General features: G+C 37.8%; 1 protein-coding gene across 1 annotated transcript in view; it reads right to left on the reverse strand.

The window, feature by feature from the left end:
- The window catches only part of FCHSD2 (FCH and double SH3 domains 2), a 162,503-nt gene that overhangs the window by 70,187 nt on the left and 71,240 nt on the right, over positions 1 to 21,076 (reverse strand). The window contains exons 4-5 of the mRNA XM_075050264.1: positions 4,327 to 4,403; positions 2,703 to 2,847 (exon numbers count right to left, since the gene is read on the reverse strand). Coding sequence (XP_074906365.1) covers positions 2,703 to 2,847; positions 4,327 to 4,403 — 222 coding nt within the window. The remainder of the gene's footprint in view (positions 1 to 2,702; positions 2,848 to 4,326; positions 4,404 to 21,076) is intronic.

The raw sequence follows: 21,076 nt of genomic DNA on the forward strand, positions 1-21,076 counted from the left end.
GTATTTGATGTGGGCAGAGCAATAAAGCAATGGGGTCTGTAAGGTAAGCTTTGCAGTGGGTGGTTTGGGGAGTGGCTGAGGGCAGGATTGGGTTTTTTGAAGACCCCTGAGTGTATCATAGAAAAACGAAAGGTAGAAAAATCTGTATATATTGGACAGCTGACAGAGACCTAAAATCATTTCAAAAGGACTGGGTTTCTGCTACATCAATCGGTATTTTGATCCCTGAAGCCTCCTGCCGGCATCAAAAAATTAAAATATCAAATAACCCTAGTTGTTAACACAATCATTTTAAAAGCATAAAATAATCTTGCTTTGGCATCTCTTAAGAATAAAAAACTGTCAGGAGACTGGATGTCATTTAGGGTTTTTGGGTTGGGTATACACCGGTTGTATGTAAAAAGCTGTTTCAGAGAGCTGATGGAGATGATTTCTTGATGCAATGCCTCCATGCAGAGTGATTTTATTCTGTTTGCCTTTCAGTCTTCTGATACAGATCCGTGCGAACGTCTGCAGTGGTGGCCACATCATCTTTCCTGAAGATACCTGACGAACGTACACTGCAGCTCTCTGCCTCGTCTTCCAAGGCCAACGTATGAAACCACACATCACTTACGGGATAAGCTTACAAAGTCTCTGGGGAAAGATAATGGCAGAGGGGGCTGCTGCCCTCTGAACAGCCTTCTCGTCTGTGTCCAAGAGCCGCTGAGTGAGGGCAGGGGATCGGTTTTCTTAAGAGGTCAGACGTGGTCTACAGGAGACACATTTATTACCCCTGCTCCAGAGTCACTTTGCAATTTAGCAATATTTTTCAGCAAATTATGAAGAGGTTTTCTGAAATTGTTCCAGTTTAGTATTAAAATGGGTCATAAAAATGAAGTTTCTATATGCTACCAAGTCACGGAAGCAAAAGTTTACACAAACATCTGGAAAATAAAGATGACATCTCATCAAGAGCAACTCAATACCTACTGCAACCTTGGAAGGAGACGCTGTTTCTAATAGAAACTCGATTTTAGATGGGCATTCCAGTGTAACGTTACAAGTATTTTACTGACTCTGAATTTCAATTTTGATAAGCTTTGTCTGAATGCACTATATAAAACAATAAATTTGTTGTGGAGGAAAATTAATACCACCAAGTGGATGGTTATTCCATGTTGTAGAAGAAGTGTATCACTGTTAGAATACTTTGAAGCAGAAGTACCTCCCCAATAACTTGTTCTGCTAATTCAAAAATGCAGGAAAAAAGGAACCTCTATCATTTGTACAAATTTAAGGAAGTGGTCCCCACTTCTACTGCAGACTCCTAAACACTGAACTATCAGCACTTGCAGAAAGATAAAACTGGAGATTATTTACCCAGTAAGGATACTATAAAATTGCTACCGGATTGTCTGGAAAGCTTCACAGAAAAATGAAATTCCACAGAACAATAAAACAACATTAATAATGTTAGTTTTTCCTCCAGAAAAACAGATATTACGCACGCTTCTAAGAGCTGTATAATAACTTGTTCAGAAAATGAGAGCTCGTGTTACACTAACATCTATTTAGAAGTTTGTAGTCAAATATTTTACAAAATACTACTCTAGAACATTTAACTAGGTAAGTTACCATTAGTTGTCATCACTTTTTAGCAAACAAAACTGAAATGGTGCGTTGTTTGGGTTGGGTTTTTTTTCTTTTACCTTGAATGGATCATTCAGCCTCCCTCAAATTAAATGCAGATGTGATGTTAATAAATGCTCAATAATAATGTACAGAAGAAATATTTATAACTACTAACTAATGCCTGAGAAAGTATCTTCCATGAGCATTTCTATTTCCCTCCTTATGTTTCATCTAAGGCACACACTGAGCATTTGAAAAGAATCATTCTTGAAAACTTCCAAAAATGTACGTTTGGTGCAGCAGTGACTTTTTGTAAACTATTCTCACTCTTTAAAACAGAATGCTTTCTCCTTGCTCCAGCAAAATCCACAGAACACAAACACAAAATAATTAAAATATGAAGAGTACTTAGTTTTACATAAATACACATCACTGTATTTTTAAAATGTGCCTTACTGCCTTATGGAAACAGATGGAACCTAGCATTATATTTGAAACACATTCTGTATTAAGAGGTATGGTAGAGACCTCTTAAGACATAAATGACTTTCAAAGGCAACAACCAGTTAAATGAAAGTCAAGCTTACTTTTTTCCTTGAACTACACTATTTTCTCTTCATGGATTAACAAATCAATTATAGAAGCTTTTGGAATACTTACTTGTGATACCTTTACAGGAGGTGGCTGGATAACCTGCATTCTACATCTTGAAGACTGCATAAGTCATTCCTTCAGGTTTAAGATAAGCCTTTTCTTAAAATCAGAACCTATTCTAACAAAACCCACTTGCAATTGTCACTGCAAAACCAATTCAATGTAATTGCCACAGCATGATGTTAGATTTGCAGAGATAGTTTTGACCAACGGCATATCACATTTTAAAAGACTCATTTCCAACCAACTTTGATTTCAGATAACATAGCTCAGATCTTCAACAAGCTGGCTATTTACTTCTATAACAACATGCATAGGAAGACACTGAAAAGTACATACGTATTTTAGAAGTGCCCTACTAAAAGATTTCTAATAACCATTTTTTTCTAAATAAAACCGACATAAGTTTAAATAACTTATTAAAGTGCAAATACCTTCTTCAACTGCTGTTCCTTAAAGCACCGTACAGTCCTGGCTGGTTCAGAAATTAAGTTTTTATAGTTCTCACAGATACTGAGTCGGGATTGGGCCACTTGCATCGTGCCTTCTAAAAGTGATTTCCAAACTGAGTACATGCTCCTAAAATAATGAAACACAGAAAGGTTATGGGAAGGAAGAAAGGGAGGCCAGGCAATACACTGAAAATACGGGTTGGTTTACGTAATAGCAGCACAATTCTTTGAAGGATTGCTTTTAAAAATAAAGCTAAATCACAGTCCTTCATGCTGATCTGGCAAATACCTGCACTTTTAACAAAAATTTTAACTGAAATTTTACCAAAAGTAAAAATTTTCCCTCCTGTCCCTGCTTAGTGAGTGAATTTTTTGGCAAACATTTTCGGTTGAACCTGTTGCTCCAATGGAACAGACCCTACAGAATCCAGCAGCCAAAGTCAGACAATTTTTTATAAGAACAAGATTTTATGATTTTGGGCATCTTGCAATCAAGCAAATAGTTCTAGACTGCTAATCAATTTTGCCTCAGCTACCTGTAGTTTCTTCATCATGTGTAACAGGCCAAAGACAACAACTGTAGCTGTGTAGTGAGCTTTGCAGGGCCCCAATAATTTACGAAAGCTCAGAAGTGTCCAGGTCAGAAGGAGATGGTGGAGCAGGGAGCGTGGGGGAAGAAGATGACAAAATGTCCTCTGCAGCTGGCAGAAAGGAAAGACTGCTGGAGCTTGCAGAGCCCAAGTACTTGGTGATAAGAAGGGAGGGGCGGGCGGCAGGTATTTGGAGAAGACCTCTGGGCACCATGGGTGTATCTGACGGCATGAAAGGTTTGCTGAGTGGGGAGCAAACTGCAGGTAGGAGGGGTCTGTGTGTTATGGGAGCATTTTATATACACTTAAGACTGATAATTCAGTTTATTCCTTCTCAGATACACAAGTGGTATGAAGGTGCTGAAAGTCCAAAACACAAATCTATCAACATTTTTTCCTGTTTGAAATAAAACTTGTCAGAATACAAAGAACACATTAAAATAAAGTATCTTAAAACTTTTTCAAAATATTTAGGAGGTACTATACAAAGGTAAGAGGCTTTCAGCAACTGAGTCATTTCTGTTTTCATGTTATGATCCACCTTTCATGTTAATGAAACTAAGTTTGTAAACAACTGTTTCTTGCTTTGCGTCCTCCTTGCTGTCAGATGTGATCTGTGATCTTCATGAAGAATGGCCTCCTAAAAAGAAATTTGTTGCTGTCTTTTCCTGTGAAGAAATCCACATGCTTATTACTCTAACTGTAAAGCTATTTACTAAAATATATATTCAGATACAAGCATTAATACCCAGACAGGGTGTACTATTGCAGTTGTTGTCCTGTCTTGCTATTTTGTTTTTCCAGTCTTCCTAAATTATTCAAATAATAAACATCTATTTAAGACTAATCCCAGAATTTCAGGGGAAAACAAAGCTTCACTTTTAACTGGCAATGCTCTACAACAAAGAAAAAAAATAACTACCTACAGAAGAGCAGTGTTTCATTGTTGAGTAAAATAATTATACAAATTGAAATTATAAAGACAGCTATTTTGAGATATCCAACTGTTATATTACCTATAATCACTTCGTTCATCAGCTTTTATTCCAAGCCAGTCCTTCTTTAAGTATTGGCTAGCCAGCTTCTGAATGCTCTGTTAAAAGAAGGAAAAAGAGAAAGTTAAAAATAAGAGGTACCTAAAATAACATTTTTACTCCCGTATCAGACAAATTATAACCTGACATATAAAGAAGCAATCAATCTATAGTATCAGCAAACTACTACATTGCAAGACTGTTAATTTTACCTCTTTTTATATTTTTGTTTGACTTTAGTTTCGGTTGAGGACAATTAATGAGTTTCATGTTAATATTTTAAATCAGAGGGACTCTAGCTGAGATTGACACATGCACACCTCAGCTCTGAAAGTATTTCTGCATGTGACTAACCCCTGTGAGACCAATAGTACAGAAGATGTTTGAGCAGTGCGTGGCAGAATCAGAAGCAGGAATATTGCAAGAAAAATGTCTCAATTTGTCACAGCTATAAGAATCAAGATTTTTATTTATCTGAATGAGGACATGGGGTTCTGAGAAGCAATGACATATTTGGCCATTTATCGGCCCACACCGAAATGCACAACTTTCATCGTTCATGGTTGCACCGTTATCAGTGAATCAAAGAAGCTCTACTGCTCAGAGGATCAAGCCTTTGCTCAGAGGATTACAACAGACTAGAGATTGAAAAATGCAGTTCATTTTTAATTATTAATGTTAATTACGCTCTTCAGTCTCTACGTTTCACTTTGCACCATCTTCGAAAATCAATAACAACATTTTCATATTCAAGCTCAGAGAGCAGCAAAACTGAATTTGTAAACAATGCGAGGGAGGGGGAGTCGCTGTAGCAGCAGTCCCTCCTTCGGCTTGTAATCTCATTTAACAGTATATATCACTTATGAATTGAGTACCATCACATGGAAAAGAGGATGTATATTATCCAACTCATGGAGTCGTATGACAGGTTTATGAGCGCTGAGCAGCATTCCCCCTTCTTCAAAAGAGCCATCACCAGAGAGGCACTCTCCAGCTTTTGTATAAAAGTCTACTTAGCAAAGAAGTGGGAGACCTGGGTTGAAATTCCCTTTCCAGCCAAGAAAAATCAAACCTGCAGATGTTGTCCAGAAGAGTGTATCCTGGGGAAAAGCCTGCATTGAGACTTCTTCACATCCAACCCACTCAATGAGAGGCACGGTGCAGCATCATTTGTTTACATTTTCCATACTACATTTAAGATGCTATCACCTGCTAGGACAGCCTTTAAGTTCTCTTAGAGAAAAATATCAGAACTACCTCAAAAAGCAAAACCAGATTTCATTCTTGTCTTACCAGCCCATTTGATGCTAAAATTTACTACCAAGCTTACAATCTGATTGACACTTTCACACAGAAAAATGTTAATTGTTGCTAATACATCATTAGTGGAAAACTTAGGCTCCCTCATATTAAATATATCTATTTCACCTTACAGTCCAACTCCAACTGCTCTGAACCAGTCTGATGAGCTGGGTACCAGTTTTCAGTGTTAACAATGCTTACAGACAGGTTTACGCTAATAGTCCTTGTGAAGCTAATTTCTTAACGTGAAACTCATTAATAAATGTCCCAATGTGCTGCTATTTCCCATTCCAAGCTTCCACACCTTCCCAAGTTACCTTCCCTGATTTCCATTGCACTTTTTGCTCAGTTAAGGGTCATTTTCAAATTCCACATTGGTATTTCATTCTGACATGTTCATGTATACAGTCAGCAATACTTTCCACAGGCAAAGTTATGCCTGTAACCATAAATTCTTGCATCTCCATTGCAGTTTCTTCCATTTTTTTTAAAAAATGCACGAATTGCATTAGGTAGCCATTAAAAATTCCAGATGAAAGGAAAAATAACATTTCCTTTAACTCTGGCAGAGGAATTTGTGATGAGATTTGGAACTTTATTAGGTACTCCCACCTGGTGCTATTTTCATGTTTCCATCCCTTCTGTATCAGACTCTACCTACAAGATCTGCCCTAAGATGCTGAACATTCACAAACACAAAACTAACTATGAAAAAAGCTAACTGGCAGTTAAGGGCAAGCTATGCCAAAATGAAAGATGCAAAAAAGTCACAACAGGGATAGATAAAGCCATTTTTGCACACATAAACCTTATTACTGATGTCAGCAAATCAACTATAAAACTAGCGCGATTATATGAGCTTAGCCATTTATTTCCAAACTGAACAAGCTCGCCACCAAAATCAATGAAACATCAAAGAGAAGGCTGCAGCTGCATGTCAAAGGTGTCTGATCATTTAGTACCCATTCATGAAAACCGATAAACCAAGCATTGGCATTTCATACAAAACTGCTGTCGGCGAACGTATAGTTTTTAATTAGACCAGTACAGTAGGTTTGCTTTCTTAAAATTTATGCTGAATGTAACTTTTTTGTATGAGATCCTCCTTGTTCTATTCTCAATAACACTTCTTGTTTTGCTCTACCGAAACAAAGATACCACTGTCGGGCTCAAGCAGGGAAGTCAACTGATTGTTTAACCTTTGGCATCGCCCAACTTCACCCACAGCCTAGGAGCGTGCTTGTTTTTTCCTCAAAGGTGCACATTGATCACGTTTAACAGGCTTGAGATAAGTATATTTAAACACAAGAATAAACTTGTAGAGAGGCAAGAACAGGAGTCCATGCAGAATGCTCTCCTGATTTCAATATTGTTTGATGGCACATTTCCTTATTATTTATTTAAAAGTAACTTTAGAGAATGGAGCAGAGCTTCACTGAGTAAAGGCGCTATCAAAAATTACAACATAAATCCCCAAAGTTGAGTGAAATCCATAAAACCTCTTGTTCCTCTCAGTTTCACGAGGCTACAGACAGTTGGAGTGTCATGACTTCAAATCCTGTTCAGGAGAAGCAATATTGCGAGGTCGGTGTATCTGCATCCCCAGCTGCCGCGTGGCTCACGAGCCCTGTGTCCCAGTGTGCTGGGTACCTCCATGTACCATGCAAATGCATGGGCCTGCCTTCAAAACCTTTGATATCTGAAGAAACACTAAACCCATTTTTAGTATAAATAAAACCACAATTCACCAAAACTACAAAAACAGTCTGCTCTGAAGGCTGTCAAACAAGAAGGTTTTCCGATTTAATTTTTTCCACTTCATTCTATGGTGTATATCATTGAATTTGAAAAAAGTTCAGTTAATTTTTTTTTTAATTGTAATGACAATTGACTTCTTTTAAAGTACAGTATTTTTAATCAATAATTATTGACATGAAAGGTCAAAAATGTCTGAAATCCCCTGCAAGCACTGTGCAACCTCTGCTCACCCTTTGTCAAAAGAAATGTACTTGGTGACTTTGCTTGTGCGTGTTATTAGCAAATTAAGCAGGATTTAGAAATAGCAAATATAAAACAGTGTAAACAGACTGGCTGTCACATAAACCCAATTTTAATTCATCTGAAGAAGATGCATATCCTTCCTCCACATCTTGGTTTTCCCTTCCTCCCCCCATCAAAATGTATGTTATATTTCTATGCTACAAACACATTAATATTACATATTCATGGATACTTCAACTGTTTGCAAATCTGCCTAACAGATGGATGGATGGGACATAAAATTGTGTCAATCAATCATCCAAGGAATCAACACCTATAAATGAAATTCTGCTGAATGGGAAGGCCATCCAAAAATCAGCACAGTTTCACGTATGCTCACATTCATATTTCCCCATGCTGCAGCTCCTATTTGATGTTCCCTATTACCAGATCTTACCCTCAAGTCTATTTATTGGTATTTTCTAATAAAGCCAGTTGTGACAGATATTGGGGGAGGAAAAAAAAATTTAAAAATGCTGTAATACTAACAGAAAGTAATTACCACCAGAAAAGGAAAGATGTCCCAAATTAAAAGATCACCGATAGAAAAGTATGCGTCTTTTTAAAAGGTATAGGAATGATGCTTTTCAAAGCAGTCCTAAGAACTTTATCTGTAATAATTGAGACGTGCTGATGACAGTCAGGTCCCCTAAAACCTATTATTGATTGCAGAAAGCATGGCAGACACTAGCTGATGTAACACTGCATTTTGGAAAATATCTGTCAACCAGACAAATTTAGTGCTCTTTTTCATTTAGGTGGTTTCAGTATCTTGCATCATTTTGATCACTTCTCTTTATCAGAGCAGAATCCATCAACCAACCCTTTATAACTTCCATTTCTACAAATAAATCTACACTCTGCTATTACTGTTGCATTAAAAAGGAACCTTGAATTGAGGACAAAGAAATACTGTCCTCTGAGCTATCTCTAATACTCAGCGATCCAAGGAACTCCAACATAGGCTGTAAGCAAATGGCCCAAATAATCCCTCTGAGTGGGAAAAAGGAAATGGATGGTAGAAAAAGCCCAGCCAGAAGGTAAGGCCTTAGGCACACGCTAAATCTGAGGCTGGCAGATGAGAAGGGCATATGGACAGCAGCTGCTGTAACAAGCCTATGATTGAAAAGCTTCCTCCAGCCATGCCGTTTGCAGCGGTGCTGGGACCTTGAAACAGCCAGCGACGGAGAAGATACAAAGGAATATGAAAGCAGGAGAAGAGGGGTGAGTTCCTACCTGAAGCCAAGTGCTAGTTGGGAAGATGATGTCCTGTATGTTTAATATTCGTTAGCTACTACATGATGTTAATACACTATTATTCTAGTTCAAAGAACAACTTTTCCAAGCGCTGATCACTGAGAAGAGACAAAAAAAAATGCTTTTTTTTTTTCCCCCACGGATGCATGCATGGCAATTTGCTTGACTGATCCTCGAGATCACTGCCTATGTATTATGTGCCACAGCAACAGCTTTCTGACATTATTTTGTTTACTAAGTGACATTACTTTGTTTGCTAAGTACTCTTCTGGCAGGCAGACACTCCACAGGGGAAAGGTTTTTAGCATCTCTTTACTTGACTTCTCTGCGAGGAATGAGGTTACTCACAGTTCAACTGACTTCACAGAAGTTTGGAAGCCAGTTGTACTATTCAACACCTACAAATTAAGGCTCTCTAACAGCAGCAAGAAAAAGTAATAGTTTTGTTATGTATAAATTCTTATTATCAGACCCATCCATTGCTTATGCATGAGCGAGCTCTGTTCTGCTTTGTTTTTAAATGAAAAAAAAATGTTCGGAAATGTTGGACCATTATTATTGTGATTTGCATGTAAGATGGAAAATTTTAGTTTATTTCAGTACTTCTAGTTCTTAAAAAATAAAACTGAGTTACATTAAGACTTTCTTGCCGTTGTAAAAGCAGCAGTTGACTGATATCAGATATTTTTAAAATCACATTTTTAGTTGTAGGAGAGTAAGAATGGCTGAGAATGAAGAGAAACTGCCATACATAGAGAATCCTCCAAAATGAGAAAAAAACCCACACACAACTGAGCTATGTGAAATTTCTCCATTTTGAATAATGCTTCTACTACAAAAATGAAAAAAATTAGATGCATCCAAAAAAGATGTGCTTCCCTAATGTTCTCAGATTCTTTTCTTAAATCAGTAAGATTTTACATGACTTTAGCTAGCTCAATGAGTCTGATTCATTGAAACATCGAAATACTTAGTGCCAAAAATTTTGTAGACAGCTTTATCAATCATACAGATGTTTTTTTTTTTCCACAAGCTTGAAGAGTAACTTGAAACGTATTTTACGCTGTTGCCAATCTCTTCAAAACATTTGGACAGGGAGAGGGAATGTGTGGGAGCAGAAAACGCAATGCAGTCTGCATGGTGAGAAGAGGACTCCAGTTCCTGAATACAGAACAATTTAGTCTCAATATTAAATTCGAAGATAGTTATTAAGTGTTCACAGTGATTATTTAAAGTGGTATTTTATTTACTAGAGCTAGATTGAATAAAACCTTTAACAGTTTAATGAGAATGAACTCAGTTCAGCACAGACTCAATTCAGGGATTCCATGCGGGATGTGACTTGGTCCACTTTACATTATAAGCTGACAACAAAAACACTGTCAGGCACAATTATTTTGCTCGGAGGTTACACAGGGCCTTAGGCAACGAGACCGTGACTAAAGTGCTGCTGCAGCACAAATAAAAATGAAAACAAACCACAAAACAGGCAGCACATGGACTTCTACAGCACATCTTAGTACTTTCTAAAAGGTGCAGATCAAAACTATGCCGGGACTGTTTATCTGCATTGCCTATAATACGGTTAAACGACCGATAAAAGAGGTTTCCCTGTGCCTGCAGCATCAATTGTAAAACTCCCCAGAAATATTATAAAAGGCTGGTTATCTAATGTAAAGCTGCATCTCTAATCATGTTGCTTCTCCTTCCTGGAGATGGGCTACTCCTTCCCACCATTAGATTATTCCAGTTCCAGAAAATACCGAGTTTCATTCTTTCATTTGCAATTTCTTTCCAAGCTGCTCCATTTCTCATTTTTTTTAATATTTGAAGCATGACAAGAAGGCAAAGGAAAACAAAGGGAAAAGCTGAAAAATTAATTTATAGCAGTTAAATATCACTTAGAGCACTCTTGCAATCAGGTTTAACAAAGGAAGTGTCAAATCTCTTATCTTTCACGGGTTTTGTCATTTGTTATGTTAAAGTTAAAGAGTTAAAACCATTACTTCACTGGAAGCACGTCAATTCTTTCCAAAACATCTTACTCCTGGAGTTTATCATTACTTTCTATATTCAATCCTTAAAAGGGATAAAAAAAATATGAAACAAACCCCCAAGAACTGCTTAGTCCACTTGTAGAAGGAGTATCTGTGGGATCCTGCAGAAAGGAAAGGCAGAAGGCCATCTACAGGACAGTCCCCCAGGTTCAAGGAGGAATGATCCTACACCAGTGAAGACCATTCGGGAAAGATTGTGGAATCTTATCCCAATCCCTAACTATTTTTATTCTAATGTGGCTAATATCATTTACTTCAATTTGCCGCACATTATGCAGCAGATAAACCAAAAAAATTACAACAGTCTTTTTAGTGTTTCAAGACTTCCTTAATGCTTTAGAGTAAACATGTGCCTCTTCATTCAAACCTAAATTTTTCAGTCTTAATTTGTAACCTGCTTATTTTCTTTGCCCTTGATTTTCACTGCTTTCCTCTGGCCTCTCTCCAGTTGGTCCAAATCTTCCTTGAAATGTAGCAGGCAAAACTTGAAAGACAGTATGCTGATTTTTCAAGCCGATTTTGAACTTCAATACTGTTGGTAGACACACCTGCCACCCATCATGAGTCAGTATCAGTAAATTTAATAAGCATACATTCTATTCGTTCCTCCAGGCTATAAATGATAATGCTGACTACTACCAGATTAAGGGCAGGCCCTAAGAAACCTCATTCATTTTAGCAAAGAACTATTTGATATCTAAATGATTTTCCAAATGTTTTTCATTATTGTTTTGTCATTTTATCCAGACCACACTTCCCTAGCATGCATTTTAGACCACCACATGAAAGAATCAATAACCTCCCTAAAGTTAAGACAGCCAGCAAGTTCTGTATTTACAGACCTGTTACCCTGCAACAGCAAAAAAGAAGTCAAAACATTATACCAAACTGGTGTTAAGCGTTTTTTCTTAACACTACTATTTGTTGCTGCAATGCTTTTCTATGAATTTAAACTAACCTGAATGATACATAACTTCACTCTTCCTCCATCAGCACTCCTTTTAAAAAAAAAAATGGCACTGAGTTTACCCCTTTTTTCAAAGGTTTCAAAGTTTTCAAAGACAACACTCACAGCTTTAAGACGGGAAATTATTGGAGGCTAAATCCTCTGCAACCAAGCTGACTGGACCTAGAGCCAATTCAGACTTATTCATCAAAATATCCTCTAACCTATTATATTCCTGATCTTTCATCAGGCCAAGATAGATATATAACCTAGGGATTAATATGAGCCAATCTACAAACAGTGCTCTACTTCACTTGGCAGAAAATAAAAGTTGGAAGTTTCTTTATCTGTGTATCTCCATTATTAAGATTATCCTGACAGATTAGTTAAACAAATTTTAAGTAATAAACCCATACTTCACTAAGCTTCAAACTGCTTGCTTTTTCTCCAAGTTCTCCTGCCTTTGGCTTCCAAATTTTAGGATTTTAGGCACTCAAAAAAATAATTGTCATCTTCATGATGTGGCACCATGTCCGTAACTAAATTGCAGATCCTTCCAACTCTGAGCAAGTTACAAACTAGAATAAAACCAGTTACAATGACCAAGCTAAGTATTCATCTATATAAATTATTTTCACTTTCTAAATTATATATTTTGAATTGCTAAACTAGAGATATGTTGCCATTCAGAAACATTCCAGGTTATTTTTAAGGCCTTTTGCTAAATTACTCAAAAAAAAAAAAAGTCTATGTTGATGCAAAACTGTCTTACTGCATGGTCCAGTGAACATTTCAACATATTTTCTCTTCTGAACCCAAACTGTAGGGTTGTCTGACTGGCATTGAGAGCCAGCTTCAAGTTTAGGGACTCTCTTCTTGCAGACACAGCAATTTCTAGGTCCGCAACCTGTGAGGAGGTACACACGTATGCCAAGCAAACAGACATCCCCCATCTCTCCGAGACACCAACAGAAACAGAAGCAGGCTGAGCAAAATTACCCTGCAGTCTTGAAATGTGGGAAACTGCCAAAAATTTTTTTTAGTCTTCAAAATAGAAGTAGCTTGTGTTTAGACCATATACATTTACTCTTCCCTATACTTGCAATAACTTTTTCTAGATTGTGAAGCTGTTCTTCATAAACCTAAATACAGAGTCTTTTTTCATAGCTAGCTTTCTTAAAGTCCCTATGAAACTGTTAAAAAACCTCAGGAAAGGGCAGAGCCTTAGATTATATTAAACAAATTCAGAAGGTTCCCACCACATCACTTTTCTGTGTAGCTGAAAGCAGATTAGCAGGTCTGGAGAAGAAATTTGTTTGCCTCTTGGTTCCAAAGTCTATGCTTCTGGAGCAAATCCCCACTCCTAATAGATAAACCAAAGTCCCGTATAGTTATACTGAATGGGGTACCGTTGCTTTACACAGTTTCTTATAAAGTAGATCTCTTTTCCATCATACTGCACTAGAAAATACAATTTTTGGCTGAGTTCATTTTATACTTTTAAGTAAACTTTTACCAACCTTTGGACCTTGACTAGCACATCTAGACATTAAAGCCTCTGAAATCCATTTAGTATTCCACGAACATCCAGCATAGAGAATGACTGATGAGATTTTGTTAGGTGAACTGCTTTCTATCAGCAAGTGTTAGAAAGTGTTAGGTGCCACACTGCAACAGAAAGGCCTGCAGAACCCCGTATCTGTAGATGGAAGATATTTTACCTTCAGAGCCCACAAAGCAGAAGTAAGAAGTGCCAGCACTTTAATTTAACTGACCCCGACAAGGAGGAAGACTGCACTTTCTTTCAACCCCCCCTTCTCAACCAGCGTTTGGGAGAACGTGCCAAGATGCCAGCAGAGAAGTGCTACCAGCTCTGCTGCTCACAGCCAGCCGTCGCAGACTGCTGCAACTCCTGCAGCCACTCAAAACTGTTTAAATTACTCAAGATCTTCTCAAGGCTCCAGCATAGTTGGGAATCAAGAGGGCACAAAACACCATTCCCTTGCTCTAACTTTTGAGGCACAGACCATATAAAACTGGTATTAAAAGACTGAAGAGAATGAAGTCATGGCTAAACATCTGGTTTTCTCCATTTACAGGTCTCATCGCTAGTGTTAATTCTAAGTAAAGTTTCTCAGGACACAGCATCTTCACCTATGTAAAATATAATCCAAATACCACATTTATAAGTAAAAAAGCAGTTGTATCATTTACTCAAAAGAGGAACTACTTTCACGCTTACTGGACGCACCAGTCTCCTCTGCCTTCTGTGAAACAAATGCCACATCCTTCCTCTATCTCAAACAAGCCGTTTGCACAAACCTCATCTGAGAAAGCACTGCCTGTGAAGGAGGAGATGGGAGAGATCTGTATCACTTTCCCCCCGTCATTTTCTGCTGTTTTAGAGGATACAAGCCAAAAGCACCTCTTTAATATGACTTTGAAGGCACTTGATGTGGGGTTTCAACTAGCACTGCTGTCAGGTAGAGTTATTTTTCTTCTCTGCACAACTTTCTTTGAACTGCTGAGAAATATCACTTGAAACAAGTACAAAACTGACTCTAATGACTCCTGAAATGCTGATTGTCTCTTCCCCCCACCCAAGTGAGAGCTCCATGGTGGTGGAGAGACAGACAAGGATCATTATCTGGTGCTGTGGGAAAAAGCAAAGCACCAATTAGGATCAAAAACAAAGCAGCAGCATCTTCCCAAATTCTCACCTTCCCCATAATTATCTGCACAAGTTCTGTTTTGCTGAGTGAGACCATAACCTGGCACTTCCCAGCTTTTAATGTGTGAGGATTTAGCATAGTGTTAAATTCCAAATTTCCTGTAATTCAGATCTTGAGTGGCTGATGGAGTATAGCAGCAATTTCATCCTTTACAGTATTTTTGGCTGTAGAGAATAATGTGATGACCACTGCTCTACAAAACAGGAGAATCAGGACAGGATCTCGTAGGCTAAGACTGAACTAGGGATTAAAACCTAACATTAACTAGTTCACTTGCCTGATGGAAGAATTTGAAAGAGAAACACCTTTCTCATCCTTTCAGTGAAACAGCTCTAACAGCATTCATCCGCACCAGTGAACACCTCTGCACGAGCGCTTTCAACACCACCACTGGAACCAGTTTGTGATTCAAGACATTTGTTAAAGAACGTAGCAAAAAGGTTGACATAGCTCTGTACCCTCCCAAATCTGATAACCCATTCATGCAGCTCTCCTGCCCTTGATAACTTCAACTTGTCATAGTCAACACTTGCTATTTTTTTCCTTGTACAAAGGGAAATGCTCTCGTTACCCCCACCCCAAAAAAAGAAAAAAGAAGGAAAAAAAAATAGAAGACATTTATAATCTAACAAAACCCTTTTTGGAGGAGACTGGTGAAGCAGTGTTGCCAGCTGATGCTGACTCTTAAGGCTGGTTTGTAAAGGAACCTGAAAATCCAAACTTCTGCTTCCAAAATAGTGCTTACTGCTTGATGGCAGAGAAGTGGTTGAAAACAGGATAAGCACATTCTCTTGCACACACTGTAAGTTCAAATGTGTTTTTTGAAGCGACTTAATGGTTGAGTCAAATCTGTAGCGATTTTCTGGGAGATGAAAGTATGCCCAATTCATGCAGATGTGCAGAAAAATTAAGCAAAAGAAGAGAACCGTACAAGAATAAATACAATGGGACACTGGATGGGACACTAAAAACACAGCAAGTTAAGTCATAGTAGAATATAACATTACAGAATGTATATATTTTCTTACATAATTACACTCAAGTGTAGAAAGATATAAAAAGAAAGTGTAAATTGAGAACACAGGCTGGTAATTATCTGAAAATATGATGATAAAATTACATGATAGATCAATCATCCACAAAGATTAAGCAACAATAAAAACAAAACTCTTCAAAATTAGAGATTTACAGAGACTGCAAGAAAGGGGATTTTAAGAAAACTTGAAAAACACATATGACATCAAAAGTAGTATGTTAACGGATGAAGTTCAGTTAAGGAAAATGCCACAGTCCAATTTTACTTCCACTTGATCACAAGGTTATAAAACACATGTAGCTGAATTTTGACATGGTGAAATACAGAGTTTCAGGCAAGAATTAAATAAATGAGAAGTTCAAATTAAAACCAGCTTTAAAAGCCTGCAAGTGCAGTATCACAGAAAGATGAAAATATTCTAATAACTGCAGTCACTGTTTGAGACTATTAATGAAATGCAGAATGATGAACTAAGCAGCATAAGAACCTTACCAAAATTAAATGCATTAATCTTCAGTTTATTTAAAGAAAACAGATGTATATGGAAAGAGCATGTGATTAAGAACAATAGTTTAAGAGACTCGGGACAGGAGACAGAGGGGATGATAATATCTGTTAAAACTAAATATTTATATTACCAAATACAGCTGAAACCCACCAAAGAATCAGCAGCTACAAATTAAAGAAAGTAAGTGTACAGCAATAGGCAATTTCAGTTATCCGATACACTTATTAAAAAAAAACCATCGCGGATATTAACATATAAAAGCATGGTAGACACAAGTTAAGCATAACAGTGTCTCTCAGTGAAAGCCAAAACATATTAAGAATTGTTCTTGAAAACACTTCTAATTCAATAGCTGCCACTGATATAATTTCATATTAATGGTCAGCTAGAAAATATTTAGTACAGTGCCAGAAGAAGTTACAGAAATGTATATTGGGGTAAAGACAAAACAGAGTATTTACTAAAACCAACAAGGAGGATAAAAAATGTAGATAACCTCAGTGAAGATCATACGGACATATTTCTATAAATTCAGGAGCATAACTATGCCAAGAAGACTTCTTTGGCTTTATCAATAGTAGCAACAGCATCTCAGCCACCAAACTGGCTTATAAAGCTACACAACTCATCTCTTGAATCTGAAACGTTATTGTATTTTCTAAAAAACTGCAGGCAAATAAATCCATCCCAGCCTACTAGATTCAGTTTCCATGCTAAGGCTACTTTTTGCCTCCAGGCAAGCACCACTCACTACAGATCAATTCACTTGCATAACTGTCCCTTGATAACATGCGGTACAGCTGAATTCCGGATGCTTTGGCAAAAGGTGACATTTTGAAGAAATCAGGAGTACAGAGGAATACAAAACTTGGAGTTATTTATTAGCTGGCATGCAGGAATATAGACTTGGCATCTCCTAACCTAACTCAAGTTAGTCTAGTTTAAGGTAACAAATTTACTGAAATATCCCATGTACACACAAACCAACATACTGTGTAACCTTAACATATTTGTTTGCTTTAAAGTTACTTTGAACTAGTTCAAAAAGCAGTGAAACATTAGAAGAGCTAAAAAGACAGCATATAGGAATGTCTGACTAAAACAAAGACTGGTCAGTGACCTCTCTATCTTGTTTCAGAGACAGACTGCTACTGAAAATTGTATTTAAGACTTTACCAAGTCAGCCACAGAGCCTGGGATTGTAAAATTATAGTTCTCATCCTTGTTCTGAGACTTTGCTTTTATACATATATATATATAAGCCATAAATATGTGTAGGGTTTTTTTTAAATAATGTCATTCATGAGAATTCAATTTTTGAATATTTAGTATTTTGAAAACGCATAACAATTGGAAATACTAGCATTTAATGTCATGGATATATTAGCATTTTAAGGAATCACAGAAGGTAAGGAACTGCAAAACATTTCTGGCAGCTATTCCTTCCAAGTTATTAGAGCTCTCGGAGAATCTGAACGCTCATCTATAATATAATAAGCATTTCTTAAAAGATTCTGTATTTTATTGGACTAGAAGCTGACTGCAAAACAATACTTCTTTCCATTCTCCATCTGCAGGGGAATACATCCTACACTTGCTTTCTTCCACGTCGTAAAAAAACATTTCTGAATTTGTTTTATTCTCTGAAGTGCCATTACCAGCCGTTTCTGAAGTTGCTCGGTGTTATTCATTGTCAGTGTCTTCGCAACTGAGCAGGTCGGCATTTTCTATTCTGTGGGAACTTCTTAATTAAAGGTTCACATGATTACAAAGCATTGACACAGCTCCATGTTTTATGTAGCACAAAGCTTATTTTTTTTTTCTATCCTAAACCAGCTGGCAAATAACTATTAAATTTTTTGGTCTTCACATAATATTTATTGATCAGTTCATAACAACTGCAATGTTACTATTCTTAAGTTTATCACGCTAGAGTGTCAAAATTAATTTTGCATTTGGTAATTAGCTTCTGAGCTTGTTATATCTTCAGAATATGGAACTTGCAATTAGGTAATCTTTTACATTCAAATTTTCTATGTCAGTTTTCAACATTAGTTTAAATGTGTACATCACATATTGGGGGGGAAACACAATAATCTGCCTGAAAACACAACGCCATATATTTAATGAATTTAGTATTTGGTGTATTTTGGTATGTCTGGCAAAGTTTACATGAACAAATTTTGTTCTTGAAATCATTATCATCACTATTCAGACTTCACAGTTTTCTTGGTAGGTTTTTTTTTTACTAATATTTCTTGTCCATTCTGTTTCAAGTTTTCTTTTTAAACAGCAAACCCTGAAAGTGTACTTTTAGCATTGTTGAAATCTTAGATCCACTAATACAAGATGATGATAAGATTGTGCATAGCCAGTGTGATTCTACAGCTATGTATTTATAAACTTACGTAGTTTGGGTCTAACTGAGCAAAGCAGCTTTTCCTCAAGTATCTCAGAATACACATACTTGCATGGAAAATAGATCACCTAATTCTACATTCACACACTGCAGGTGTTACTGGTACCCCCATCCCACCACAGCACAGCATTGCCTCCACCTGCCCCACAATCATCACAAACGGTCTGATTAATGCAGTTTTCTCCAAGAAACTTTTATTTTTTATAACAGTGTCCTTGATGCCAGATCTCTTTTAGGTTTGGGGAGTATTTCACATGTTCTCATTGGAAAAGGAGTATCCTGATAAGGACAAATTACAATGCTTATTATGAAATACAGACATTAAATACAAACATTTATATAGAACCATAGAATCATAGAATGGTTTGGGTTGGAAGGGGCCTTTCAAGGTCATCTAGTCCAACCCCCCCTGCCATGGGCAGGGACATCTTCAACCAGATTGGGTTGCTCAGAGCCCCGTCCAACCTGACCTTGAATGTGCCCAGGGATGGAGCATCGACCACCTTTCTAGGCAACCTGGGCCAGGGTTTCACCACTCTTGGCGTAAAAAATTTCTTTCTTATATCTAGTCTGAATCTCCCCTCTTTCAGTTTAAAAACATTACCCCTTGTCCTATCGCTACAGGCCCTACTAAAAAGTCCATCCCCATCTTTCTTACAAGCCCCCTTTAAGTATTAGCAGGCTGCTATAAGGTCTCCCCAGAGCCTTCTCTTCTCCAGGCTGAACAACCCCAACTCTCTCAGCCTGTCCTCATAGCAGAGGTGTTCCAGCCCTCTGATCATTTTTGTATCCCCTCTCTGGACCCACTCCAACAGGTCCCTGTCTCTCCTGTGCTGAGGACCCCAGAGCTGGACGCAGAACTGCAGGTGGGGTCTCACCAGAGCAGAGCAGAGGGGCAGAATCCCCTCCCTCGACCTGCTGGCCACGCTGCTGGTGATGCAGCCCAGGACACGGTTGGCTTTCTGGGCTGCAAACACACGTTGCCAGATCATGTCCAGCTTTTCATCCACTGGTATTGCCAAGTCCTCCTCGGCAGGGCTGCTCTCCTTCCCTCCATCCCCCAGCCTGTATGAATACTGGGGGTTGCCCCAACCCAGTTTGATGATGTGAAGAGGCACAAGGCCAAACCTATCCAATTCAGCAGTCAAACAGCAGTCACTTCCAAGTCTTGTTCAGTATCATCTTCCCTTCCTCTGCCCCTCCAGCTTATTTTCGACTAATACAACAGCCAAGGAGGAGGAAAGGTTTGCCACTTCTTGTGTAGTTATACATGGATCAGTAAAATAATTAACAGGCTGCTTCAGACAGTGAATTTCATCTCTAGACTGATGGTTTATTTTGAACAATTAAGATGAATTTTAAGTGTAGAAGACAAAGAGACAAAGATCTGCAAATTTTTAAAAACAAATGAAGATGATTCACCTCGGCTAGTCAACTCTTTCAGCTGCACAAACAACCCAATTGTTCTCTGGAAATCAGAAAGAAAAGCGTGCATGCTTACATCTGCAAGTAAGTTCTGGCATCGTGATCCAGTTATGGAAAACAAAGTTTTCAACTTCCTAAGTAAACCAGCTGGATTAATCAGCCAGCTTGAGGAGGAGGTGAGTATGAGTCCACGCATATCTAACACTATTTTCAAAATTCAGGGTCAGCAGACATTGAAGCTACTTTCTTCTGCTGATTAGTGAAGTTTGAAAATTGACAAACAAAAAGGGACCAATGAACTACTTCTCAATAATTTCAGTGGAGATCATTCATGTGTTGTGGTGGAGAAAAGGAAGAATAAGTACATTCCGGGTGAGGGGAATGCCATCTAAGTGTTTTTTCAGAAAGAATCCACATTCATGTAAGGACATAAAAACTGATGTGACGGTGTTCCACAGGGAAATACAGAAGAAACTGAGAAGCTCAAGAAACGTAATTTCAGGAGAAATGTGACCAAGGATACGGGTTTTTTTCCAGTCACTGACTGACCTGCTCATGACAGCTGATCTGCAAGCTGATGGGAGCTGCTAATTGGATTAACGGGCCTTTAAGAATGAAAAAAATCTTACTTTCCACTTCCACAGGCAGGAGATTTTGGATGATATTCCCAACAAGAATAGAATACAAGTATTGTTTCCTTCCCGTAACTTCAAACTTCAGCCTTTATTATGCATCAGAGAAACACACTGCTGATGACTTGGAACATCTCAAATTTTTGCAATTTCTATTTTTCAACACCAAAAGAAGTTTCTTCGATCTTTCAGTTGAGCTGAGATGAAAAATTACATTCTTGAGAATCTTTAACCCATAATCTACTACTCCAGTCAGTGTCTGACCCACCACCAGTAGATTGCCACATCATGTATTTGACACTGCAGTGCACAAAATGCTAGGTGCCAATGCAGCATTCAAGTTAAAATGATGAGAAATTAACTGTTTGCCCCAAACTG

Source organism: Buteo buteo, chromosome 18 (assembly GCF_964188355.1).
Source record: "Buteo buteo chromosome 18, bButBut1.hap1.1, whole genome shotgun sequence".
Lineage (NCBI taxonomy): Eukaryota > Metazoa > Chordata > Aves > Accipitriformes > Accipitridae > Buteo > Buteo buteo.